Raw genomic sequence first — 12,235 nt, 5'->3', positions numbered from 1 at the left:
CAATACAAATATGTATGTACATTAGGGTGATTCAAAAATTTTTTTTTTTTTTCAATTGGTACTCGCAAAAATAGGTTCCTAGACACCTCTAAGAAAGCCTCTCCAAATATGAGTTTTTAATTGTAACGGGAAGGTCCTCCGCCTAACGGTTTTATATTTTTTCTTATTATCAGATAGAAAAATTTATATCTCGCTTCCAACTACTTGAAAAAATATCTTGTTAATTAGGTTTTGTAGGAAATTGAATGCTCTAAAATATGGTCTCTTATGATTTTTTCGTAAACCCAACCGTTTAAAAGATATTAACGGTTGAAATTTGACTATTTTTGGAAAAATTCTTTTTTTTTTATTAATTTTATAACTCAATGAAAAAAAATTATTATGAATGATGATACACATAGTTTTGTAGGAAATTTACTGCTCTATAAAAATGGTCTACTACGATATTTCGATTAAGTTAAGCGTTTACGAGATATTCATCGTCAAACATCAATGCATATTAGGGTGATTCAAAAAAAATTTTTTTTTTTTTCGTTTGGTACCCTGAAAAATGGGTTCCTAGACACCTCTAAGAAAGCCTCTCCAAAAATCTATTCATAATAATTTTTTTTCATTGAGTTATAAAATTAATAAGAAAAAAAGAATTTTTCCAAAAATAGTCAAATTTCAACCGTTAATATCTTTTAAACGGTTGGGTTTACGAAAAAATCATAAGAAACCATATTTTAGAGCATTCAATTTCCTACAAAACCTAATTAACAAAATATTTTTTCAAGTAGTTGGAAGCGAGATATAAATTTTTCTATCTGATAATAAGAAAAAATAGAAAACCGTTAGGCGGAGGACCTTCCCGTTACAATTAAAAACTCATATTTGGAGAGGCTTTCTTAGAGGTGTCTAGGAACCTATTTTTGCGAGTACCAATTGAAAAAAAAAAAAAAATTTTTTTTTGAATCACCCTAATGTACATACATGTACGTTGTTCACTTATGTATAAGCACAAATTTCAATATTAATTATTTTGTTAGTTATTTTGTTTAGACTTGATTTAAGTTTCAGTTGTTTCACTTTTCTTATTTCAATTTTATTATTTGTTAACAATCAAAGCATTTCACTATAGCACTTAGCTGCAAATTGTGACTGGGCCCATAACCTATGGAAATTATTAAATAATAGTTTTATACAAACTCCAGTGGTACACCAGGCCGATTTGCCAAAAATAGTAAAAACACTTTTAATTGTAGTTTTGGTTAATAATTTTATTTTTCACAACCGCACGCTTTCGTTGTCTTTTAGTAAGTAAAATAGGGCACGCATGTGCATACAAAAAGAAGCAAAAACGTTCTTATGTAGAGAGGGAGAGAACAAAGAGAAGAGAGAGCTTTGCCTCTCTCTGAGATCTTCATTGTTCATCCCCTTTCCACACACACACAATGTGTATGTGTACAAGTGATACTTTTGGTATTTTCAACAATACTTATATGCGTTCACATGTAGATATGTCACCCGCAAAATTAAAAATATTGTTCTACAAAAACAACAATCGTTGTAGCATCAGCAGCGTCACAAGTCAATATGGCAGCCATATAGTCGATGCCCAAATTTGGAGAAAACACCTAACAACAATATTTTCATACATGAACGCAAGCGCACTTTCAACAAGCAAACTCGCTTCGTTCATAAAAACAAAAACACCTACATTCCCGAGCATGCCTTTGCCTACAAGCGTCTTTTCGCGACGATGGCAAAAGCTAAAAATCATAAATTGAACAATTTCTGATATTTGTATGAGAAGTAAAAAGTGACAACCCCGCAAATATAAGTATTCAAATATATTTTAATAAAATTGGCAACATAGTTTATTTGTCGATTTTCAAGTCAAGAAATATGTCAAAGAAAATATTCAATATTCCTCTGATTTATGTGTACAGTGGATCCCGGTTAAGTAGTACTCCGCTTAAATGAAAATCATCCCTCTTAACTGCCTATATCTTGCTGCATCTCACGGTTGGTTTTTTGAAATACATCGAAATTATTGTTTTAAGTACCACTCGCTTCAGTATCCGCACTCGCTTAAGTGCCATATTAAAGTTTTTTTTTAAAACACAAAAATCTGTATCTTTGATTGTGGCACATAATCGGGATTGACTGTATTTGTCAAGGAATGTACAAAATATTGTTACGCGGCTTGCAAAAATTTGCGGCGATATGTATGCAAGCTCGTATAGAAACATACATATTTACGGTGTTTTGTTGGAGAAGCTGTTACAGCGGCAAGGGAAGCAGTGGCAATTGCCGATCGTTCGTTTGTGTTTTCGGCACAGCTCGGATTTTCTACCAACAACACAATGTTGTGACGCGTGTGACACATTGATTCTTTGAAATGAAAGCAAAAAATATGAGCTTCGCCATTGGTTGTCCGCGTCAACGGAAATTTCGCATGAAGCATTGAATGTACATATTTACATACATTTGTTGCATGTAGACAAATTTACAAACATTATGCGTATGATTCTTTTATAAGTATTTGTTTACATGCACACATAATTATATATGTATGGGCAAATGTGCTACCGCTTGGTCTTTTAACATGATATCGAAAAAATTATTGACCAAAGCAAATATTTATTTAAGTATATAAATATAAATATATGTCGTACCAAACCTACATATGTATGTATATAAAATGCATATTTAGGTAGTGATACAAATCTTATTGAATTATATATTTGCAAAGATTTTATGGAATTCATCATAAAATAGCTCAATTTTAAAATACATACATACATATGTACATACTTATGTGCTTTCATAATAAATATAAGCATGTATACTGATCTATAAATTATATGCAGCATCGTTTGCGCATAATAAATATGCGAATCTGTAAGCGTACATTCCTTAACATTGGAATTATTATTTTTCTCATATAACACTGAATATTCTCAATTCTGCTATTTTCGTGTCCCTTGATGTTAAGTGGTGAAACGCGCTAATAATTTTCTGTGGTTAAATGCACTCATCCAAAACAGTAAATATCCCAAAATTGAAATATCCCTAAATTTTTGACATCGTGAACCTTCTCTATAAATATACTTACGTTCTCTGGTATAACCTAAAGTTATTTTGTATTCGAATATTAAAATAATTAGTGATTATGCTTTAAAGCGCAATCATTTGCTCATCAATGCTCTGATATTCTTCCTGCGGAATTTCGCTGAAGTTCTTGTTTATGAAGTCAAACAAAGGGCGCACTTTGTATAATTTGTCATAATCTGGTTGGCCCTTCTTAGGCTGCAAATTGTTATTGTTTAGATGGAAAAACTGTTTAATTTTTTCAAATCGGCTTCTGGGCAAAGCATTTGCAACGGCCGCTAGTTTGAAATTTTGAGCCCATGCCATTCCATACGTTGGTATTTTCACCACTGCCAAGTATAGTAAAATGCCAACAAACTTTTTCACTTCTTCCACAGTACATTTCAATTCGGTGCCTTTTTTTTGCAACGCATATAAATTCGTTTCGTCTCGGATTTTTTCCAACAGCTCATCCGCAAAGAACTCGGTAAAATATTCCAAAGGTTGTTTCACCTGATTGCAGCATAATGCTCTTTTCCAAGTGACATCGCATTCTAATAGCTCTGTGCTGCTCCACTTCAAAGTCGCTAAATCAAATTTCTCTACCACCCCTTGTACAGTTTCAATATTTTCGTTTTGTTCTGCGTTTTCTTCTGTACCAAGTAATTCTTCGATCAAACCAACTTCGACCCCTTAATTTTTTTCAATGTTTTGTAACGCTATTTCGATCAATTCTTCCACATTTTCACCTTCTTCCTCCTCTTCTCTTTCCATTTCCTCATCCTCAGACTCGTCCCAGCCAAAATTAGCGAACTCTTCAATTTCAGCTTTTGTCAAACCTTTTGGACGCATCTTAGTATGTAAACAAGTACATGCAAAATTTTATTACACACAATTGACCGAAGATGCCTATAGGCAACTTAACTTTTACAAAATTATTGCACAAAAACGAAATAACTTTTTCCACTTTCTTTTTTTGTAAATTACTCACTTACCTTTCTTTATTTATATTGTCAACGTTACTTTATGACGAAATAGTGTTTTTTAAGTTTTTGGGAACTTTTCCCATATGCACTTTTTTCCAAATTTATTTTTTTTTTTCGTATACGGAGATCGATCACTGCATGAACCCGCGCGAAAATTATAACGAACATGAGAGCTAAAATGATGTAAAACACATACACCGACATTTTTGCAAAGATCTCACATTAAAAAATTCAAATGGCGGTACTTATGCGCTCATAAAGACAATGTTGCCTATAGGCAACATCGGGCATGATAGGGTTAAAGTGTAGCTTATATAAAACGTTTGTATTGTGGCAACCTAATTTAAATATACGAGCCTTCTGGCAACATTTTTGATGTAAGAAAATCGAACAGAACTATTTTAAGCATTCTGATGACATAAAGAAACAGAAAATAAGCCAAATATTTCGTTAAGCGTTTTTCTTGGAAATTAAGATAATAAATAGGAAAAATACAGAAGTGTGGATTCGAGCACCACATAATTGGTAACCCCAACTTGTATACATCAACTACAATCAGCACATTCTTGCATGCCACTACTGAATTCACCTAACAAAGATGAAGGCACACCGAAATCGGACGCAACCTGGTCAGCACAGCAAACACAGGCAGAAGCGGGCACTAGAGAAGGGGGCCAACACAACGCGATAGAAGCAGTCGGTGTCATTAGACTACCCCAGTTTTTGCCATCGGACCCAGACCTGTGGTTCACGCAAATAGACGGCTTGTTGCACATAAATCGTATCACATCTGATGTCTCAAAATATTACACCGTAATTACGGTACTTGATGCAGAAACCCTACGCCAAGTTTCAGATGTTGCAAGAAACCCACCGGACATGGACAAGTATGACAAATTGAAGAAGGAACTAATTGCTCGTTTCAGTGAGTCCAAGGAGAAGCAGCTGATGAAACTTCTAACAGGAATAGAACTTTTCAATAAGAAACCCAGTCAATTGTTGAGGGAAATGCGTGATCTGGCCGGCAATAACGTCTCTAAGGAAGCTCTGTCAACATTGTGGTTGCAGCGAATGCCCAACAACGTTCGTTGCATATTGTCGGCGTGCAAGTGTACAGACTTGGAAAATCTCGCCGAGGTAGCCGATCGAATCGTAGATAATTCACCCTCATACATAGTCGCATCTACAACCATTCCGCAAGACAACGAAGCCAATTGTTCAGCTCTAAACATATCCAAGCAAAACACCTTTGAAGCCCGCCTATTGGCGTTGGAGACCTCCTTCAACCAAATTATTCAAAAACTAAGCGAAATATCAGTCAACATGGCTGCAACAATGAACCAACGCCGTAGTTCAAGCGCTGAACGCGGCGGCGAACGAAGCAGAAGTCGACTACGTGAAAACGCAAAAGTATGTTACTACGATATTCGATTTGGTGCAACATCGAGGAAATGTCAAGCGCCATGCGAATTCAACAAACCTACTGAAGGCACGCAGGGAAACTAATCTCGCTGCCGTCTATCGATGCAACTGATGGCAGCGTAGAACAAGACATCAGCATCAAAGAACGAAGACTGCACATTTTTGATAGCAAAAACAATCTTAACTTTTTAATTGACTCCGGTTCTGTCATCTCAATTGTACCACTGAACATTATTCATAAACACTCAACACTTACTCCTGATAGCCTTCAGCTGTTTGCAGCAAATGGCTCAACCATTCAAACTTTTGGTACCAGAAATCTGTCACTAAGTTTGGGCTTACGGAGGAGTTTCACATGGAACTTTTTAATAGCGAACGTAAAATCACATATCATAGGAGCAGACTTTCTGGTACACTTTGGTCTTCTGATAGACCTCAGAGCAAAGTGTCTGGTTGATTCACAAACAACCCTTACCACAAAAGGAACAGTTCGGCAGGCTGAAATGCACAGCATATCAACAATAAGCCCTCATCTAAATTTCAAGACCTCATTAAGCAGCATGTTGAGTTGACAACGCCTAATATTTACTCCTTACCAACATCAATGGACGTCAATCACCAAATTGTAACAGATTGCCGACCTATTGCAGAGCCACTTCGCCGTTACTCCGGAGAAAAACTAAATGTCATCAAAAGCGAATTCAATGAACTGTTGCAACTAGGTATAATTCGTACATCAAGCAGTCCATGGGCAAGCCCAGTTCAATTAGTGAAAAAGAAAGCTGGGGGATGGCGAGCCTGCGGTGACTATCGCTCCCTAAACGCCCACACGCAACCAGATAGCTATCCGATACCGCACCTCGATAGCATAGTCGACTGCTTACATGGTAAAGCAGTTTTTTCCAAAATTGATATAAAAAAGCTTATTACAATATATGCATGTGTGAAAAAGATATAGCGAAAACAGCAGTGCGTACGCCAATTGGACTTTTTGAGTTTGTCGTTATGCCATTTGGGCTAAAAAATGCCACTCAAACGTTCCAAAGATACATAGACATCACATTCAGAAATATCGACTTTGTTTTCTGTTACCTAGATGATATTCTCATATTTTCAGAAAATGAAAAAGAACATCACAAGCATGTCCAGTTGGTGCTGCAGAAACTGAAAGAGGCAAAACTATGTATCAACTTATCCAAGTGTGAGTTTTGCGTTAGCGAGCTAAACTTCCTAGGATACCACATCTCAGCGGAAAGTATACAGCCACCGAAAGAAAGAGTAGAAGCAATCTGTCAATATCCAAAGCCGAATACAATTGTTGAACTCCGCCGGTTTGTAGGAATGGTAAATTTCTACAGGAAACATATTCCTAACGCCGCACAAATTCAAGCACCTCTACACAACCTTTTCAAAGACTAAAAAAAATGACAAACGAAAAATCGATTGGGATGCAGAGCTTGAAAAAGCATTCAGTGACTGCAGAGCCAGTTTGCTTACACAAACATTGTTAAATTTTCCGGTACCAAATGCGCCGTTTGCATTAACAAAAGATGCGTCGGAGACTGCAGCTGGAGCACACCTGGAACAACAAGTGAATGGGGAATGGAAGCCAATCGCATTCTTCTCAACCAAGCTAAAACATGCGCAAAAGAATTACTCTGCGTATGACCGTGAGCTTTATGCAATATACTTAGCCATTAAACATTTTCGTCCAATACTTGATGGTCGCAAATTCGTCATTCGCACCGATCATAAGCCTTTAACGTATGCATTCCGTCAAAAAACAGACAAAGCGTCACCACGGCGGGTAAGGCATTTAAATTAAATTGCACAATTTTCAAAGCAAATCGTTTTTCTGTCTGGTAAAAATAATGAGGTAGCAGACGCACTCTCCAGAGTATGCCAAATTGATATGCCCATAGTAGTCACAATGGATGAAATAGAAGAAGAACAGCAGAGAGATTCAGAGTTACAACAAATTGTCATAAACAATAACACTAGTTTAAATTTACAGAAGCTAAAACTTCCATCTGACAATACAATATACTGCGATACATCAAATGCAATGGTTCGGCCGTACGTTCCAGTTAAGCTTCGTAACAAAATATTTCAACACATTCACAATTTCTCACACCCTGGTACAAGATCAACTTTAAAACAAATTAGAAGCAAATACATTTGGTTGTCAATGAACAAGGACGTAATAGAAATGGTTCGCTCTTGTATCAGTTGCCAACGATCAAAAGTACAAAAGCACAATCATCTAGCGCCTAAGCCGTTCAAACAAACTGATCAACGTTTCGACCATGTCCACCTTGATATCATCATTCTTCCAGAGCATGAGGGATACAGATATTGTTTAACCATGATTGACAGATTCACACGTTGGCCCGAACTAGTTCCGTTAAAAGATATTTCGGCCAACACGATAACGACAAGCTTTTATTCAGCATGGATCTCACGTTTCGGTTCCCCGAAGACCATAACAACAGATCAGGGCTCCCAGTTTGAGTCCGCAATATTCCAAGCATTGACAAAAATGGTTGGCGCACACAAGATACGTACATCAGCTTACCATCCGGCGTCCAACGGCATGATTGAGAGATGGCATCGTACGCTAAAAGCTTCACTCATGTGCAATCGACAAACTCCATGGCCACTTCTCCTTCCAACAGTGATGTTAGGACTGCGCTGTTCCCATAAAGAAGACATTGGAGCATCCCCAGCAGAATGCTGTATGGCACTAATCTTCGTTTACCCGGCGAATTTTTTGATAACGGGGATGGATCATATAATCCACAGGAGTTCATATCCAACTTTCGTGAGTATATACAGCAGCTAAAACCAAGTTCACCGGTACACCACAATTCAACACGATTTTTCATCAATAAAAATCTACACGATTGTAGTCATGTGTTCATCCGCTCGGATCATGTGAGAAAACCACTAGAGCCTCCTTACACGGGTCCGTTCGAAGTTGTGGAACGCATTTCAGACAGACTCTATGCAATTAAAATTAACAACGCAATACACAACATATCTGTGGAAAGATTAACTTCTTTCCCAGAAGTGACGAGTTACCAAATACACCGCTGCGAACCTATAAAAAAAGAAATGTAATATTTGCAGACAATTCTAAATCGTGATTTAATCACTGGGAAGGGAGTAGCTGTGGCAACCTAATTTAAATATACGAGCCTTCTGGCAACATTATTTGATGTAAGAAAATCGAACAGAACTATTTTAAGCATTCTGATGAAATAAAGAAACAGAAAAGAAGCCAAATATTTCGTTAGGCGTTTTTCTTGGAAATTAAGATAATAAATAGGAAAAATACAGAAGTGTGGACTCGAGCACCACAGTATTTTTAACATAGCGCCATCTGTTGAATGCTTACTCAATCCAATCAATGATTATCGCCATCTGTTAGAATCTTTTTTAACTAACAAATAATTGTGACTGTCAAATAATAGACAAATAATATACAAATAATTTGCAATAATAAATTGAGATGTAAGCTATTCTGTCCCTCAAGTTGGATCAAAAAGCGCACGCTGTGTAATCAAATATAAAATCGGCTCAGTAGTTTAGGCGTAAATCGCGGACAAACAACGTGACACGTGATTTTTATGTATAAAAATAGGGTTTCCGACGCTTCCTTCTGGGCGTTACAAACTTCGTGGCAACCTTAATATATCCTGTTCAGGGTATAAAAATGGGGAAAATATCACCGATCCCGTTGATTGACATTGTTTGCGGCCGTCAATTTCCTGGCTAGGCTTCTTGCTTGAAACGAAAAAAGTATTTTTTTTTAATTAGCAAGCTTTTATCGAGTTTTTAGTAGACGGGTTTTTAGAATTTTGAAATATTGGGGAGTAAGTCTGAAAAAAAAAAGTTAAACAACTGTCAAAATGTCATTTTTCTCGGAAAAGCGCTCTATCACGCACTTGAGTATAACATTGTCTTGCTTAAGTTCAAGTAAATCGGTAAAATAATTCGCTCGCAATTTTGGCCGGGTAATAAATGATGTTTCGAAGAAACCAGCTACAAAGTTTTGGTACCTATACAGCCGCTGCATGAAGTGCAATGGTGCAGGGGCATATTTTTCGAAAATATTCGGAACGAACCAATGAAACTTTGGGACTATATTTTTGAATAGTTTTTCAATCGATTAGACCCAAACATTTTTTTTTTCATTTTTTGAAAATAACATTGGTAAAAACAATTTTTTAGGGTAAACTTTGATTTGCCCTATATTACATATATAAATAAATCATTAGAACTTTAATATATTTGAGACTACCAGTTCGTACAAGTAGGTACGAACTGGAATTTATAATGATAAAAACAATTGAATAATAAAGAAGAGGGTAAAAACCATTTATGGTTCTACCATCATGAAATTATTTCATAATATTAATTATGGGGCATACAAGAACGTTTTTATGAAATTGATAACCTAGAGAGTGATCTTTTAATTGGAATTCATTTCTTAAACAAAATTGGAGCCACAATTGATTTTCCAAATCGGGATTTAACTTATGGAAATAATAAAATACCGAAAATACGTTTTCTCAACGTTTTAATTTTATTAAAAACCTTGGGACGAGAAAGTCCTAAGACGCCAGCCGAAGCTTTTATCGGCAAAACAAAGGAAAACAAGTAAGGAAGGGCTAAGTTCGGGTGTCACCGAACATTTTATACTCTCGCACAATAAAGTGATAATCGAGATTTCATTATACGTCATTTATATATTTTTCAAATACCGTATTTTTGTAAAGTTTTATTCCGCTATCATCATTGGTTCCTAATGTATATACTCGTATTATTCAGAAGAGGCATCAGATGGAATTCAAAATAGCGTTATATTGGAAGAAGGCGTGGTTGTGAACCGATTTCACCCATATTTCGTACATGTCATCAGGGTGTTAAGAAAATATTATATACCGAATTTCATTGAAATCGGTCTAGTAGTTCCTGAGATATGGTTTTTGGTCTATAAGTGGGCGAGGCCACGCCTATTTTCAATTTTTTAAAAAAAGCCTGGGTGCAGCTTCATTCTGCAATTTCTTCCGTAAAATTTAGTGTTTCTGACGTTTTTTGTTAGTCGGTTAACGCACTTTTAGTGATTTTCAACATAACCTTTGTATGGGAGGTGGGCGTGGTTATTATCCGATTTCTTCCATTTTTGAACTGTATATGGAAATACCTGAAGAAAACGACTGTGTAGAGTTTGGTTGACATAGCTATAGTAGTTTCCGAGATATGTACAAAAAACTTAGTAGGGGGCGGGGCCACGCCCACTTTTCCAAAAAAATTACGTCCAAATATGCCCCTCCCTAATGCGATCCTTTGTGCCAAATTTCACTTTAATCTTTTTATTTATGGCTTAGTTATGACACTTTATAGGTTTTCGGTTTCCGCCATTTTGTGGGCGTGGCAGTGGGCTGATTTTGCCCATCTTCGAACTTAACCTTCTTATGGAGCCAAGGAATACGTGTACCAAGTTTCATCATGATATCTCAATTTTTACTCAAGTTACAGCTTGCACGGACGGACGGACAGACGGACGGACAGACAGACATCCGGATTTTGACTCTACTCGTCACCCTGATCACTTTGGTATATATAACCCTATATCTGACTCTTTTAGTTTTAGGACTTACAAACAACCGTTATGTGAACAAAACTATAATACTCTCCTTAGCAACATTGTTGCGAGAGTATAAAAATAATATGAAACAAGAAAAGAAGGGCTAAGTTCGGGTGCAACCGAATGTTTTATACTCTTGAAACTTTCAGTAATCAAAGCAAGGGAAATACCTTAAGATGTGAAACGTCAAGCTGAGTATCGAAATCTAAGCAATTTTATATACATATCTCTACATCTTATAAAATAAAGCGTTAAAATGTGTATGTTACCTCACAGCTCAGCTAAATCTTAACCGATTTTATTCCGTATTGTTATTGTTTTTTGCAAAACATACCTTGAGCCCTCCTCTCCAACGTAGGATACCTTAAAAAATATTTTGCCTTATAAAGGCGCGACAATAAGCAAAAAAACCTCAAAAATAGACTAATTTTATCTTCACACTCCAATATCTTTAAAACTACTGCATCAATTTAGAAAGGAAAAATCGATGTAATGAATTGAATATTTCTTAAGCAAATTGCATCAGTTATTGCATTGTTCATATTAATATCAATACGAAAAAAAATTAAAATATAAACATCTTTTAACATTTTTTATTCTGTTTTATGCGAGCTTCGTTATTATTGTCGCCTGTTGCTGCATGCAGGAGAAGCGCAAAGCATAAATGAAAAAAAGAGTTGAATTGAAACATGAGTATCAATATGTATCAATTAATGTTCTATGCATCCGCGGCAAGGCGAACAATTTTGCGCAACCTGCTCGCTAGAAATGAAATTTGTTTGATTACAACATGTTCGCGCAAAGCCCCATGCGTATTAGTGGTATTGAAACATTTGTATATAACAACGTAGAGATTAATACTTATATTTCCATATAATTGTGTGTATATATGTGCATGCGCGGCAAGACATGGAATGGAATGCTGGATATGGGCATTGTAGCGGAAAACACCATATGTATGTATTTGTATGCTGAACGACAGTTTGCAAGCATGTTCGATACTTCATAAAAGAATAAATTCTCACTCCGTTCCTCTGCGAGGCAACATGAGTGGCATATTTGTAACATGTGGTCAGCTGCTGGAAATTATTAATCATTC

General features: G+C 36.2%; 1 protein-coding gene across 1 annotated transcript; it reads left to right on the top strand.

Annotated features, from left to right (window-relative positions):
- Positions 1–4,631: 4,631 nt before the first annotated feature.
- On the top strand, positions 4,632–5,567 carry LOC126764687 (uncharacterized). The gene has a single exon (XM_050482338.1). It carries the CDS (start codon positions 4,632–4,634, stop codon positions 5,565–5,567), a length of 936 nt encoding a protein of 311 aa, XP_050338295.1.
- The last annotated feature ends 6,668 nt before the right edge of the window (positions 5,568–12,235 follow it).

This window comes from Bactrocera neohumeralis, unplaced genomic scaffold (genome assembly GCF_024586455.1).
Source record: "Bactrocera neohumeralis isolate Rockhampton unplaced genomic scaffold, APGP_CSIRO_Bneo_wtdbg2-racon-allhic-juicebox.fasta_v2 cluster09, whole genome shotgun sequence".
NCBI lineage: Eukaryota > Metazoa > Arthropoda > Insecta > Diptera > Tephritidae > Bactrocera > Bactrocera neohumeralis.
Note: the sequence above shows the minus strand (reverse complement) of the source record. Positions and strands in the feature narration are given on the sequence as shown.

Bases quoted from the DNA above. Each gene is read 5' to 3' on its own strand.
- LOC126764687 (XM_050482338.1), top strand. From the start codon at position 4,632: ATGCCACTACTGAATTCACCTAACAAAGATGAAGGCACACCGAAATCG.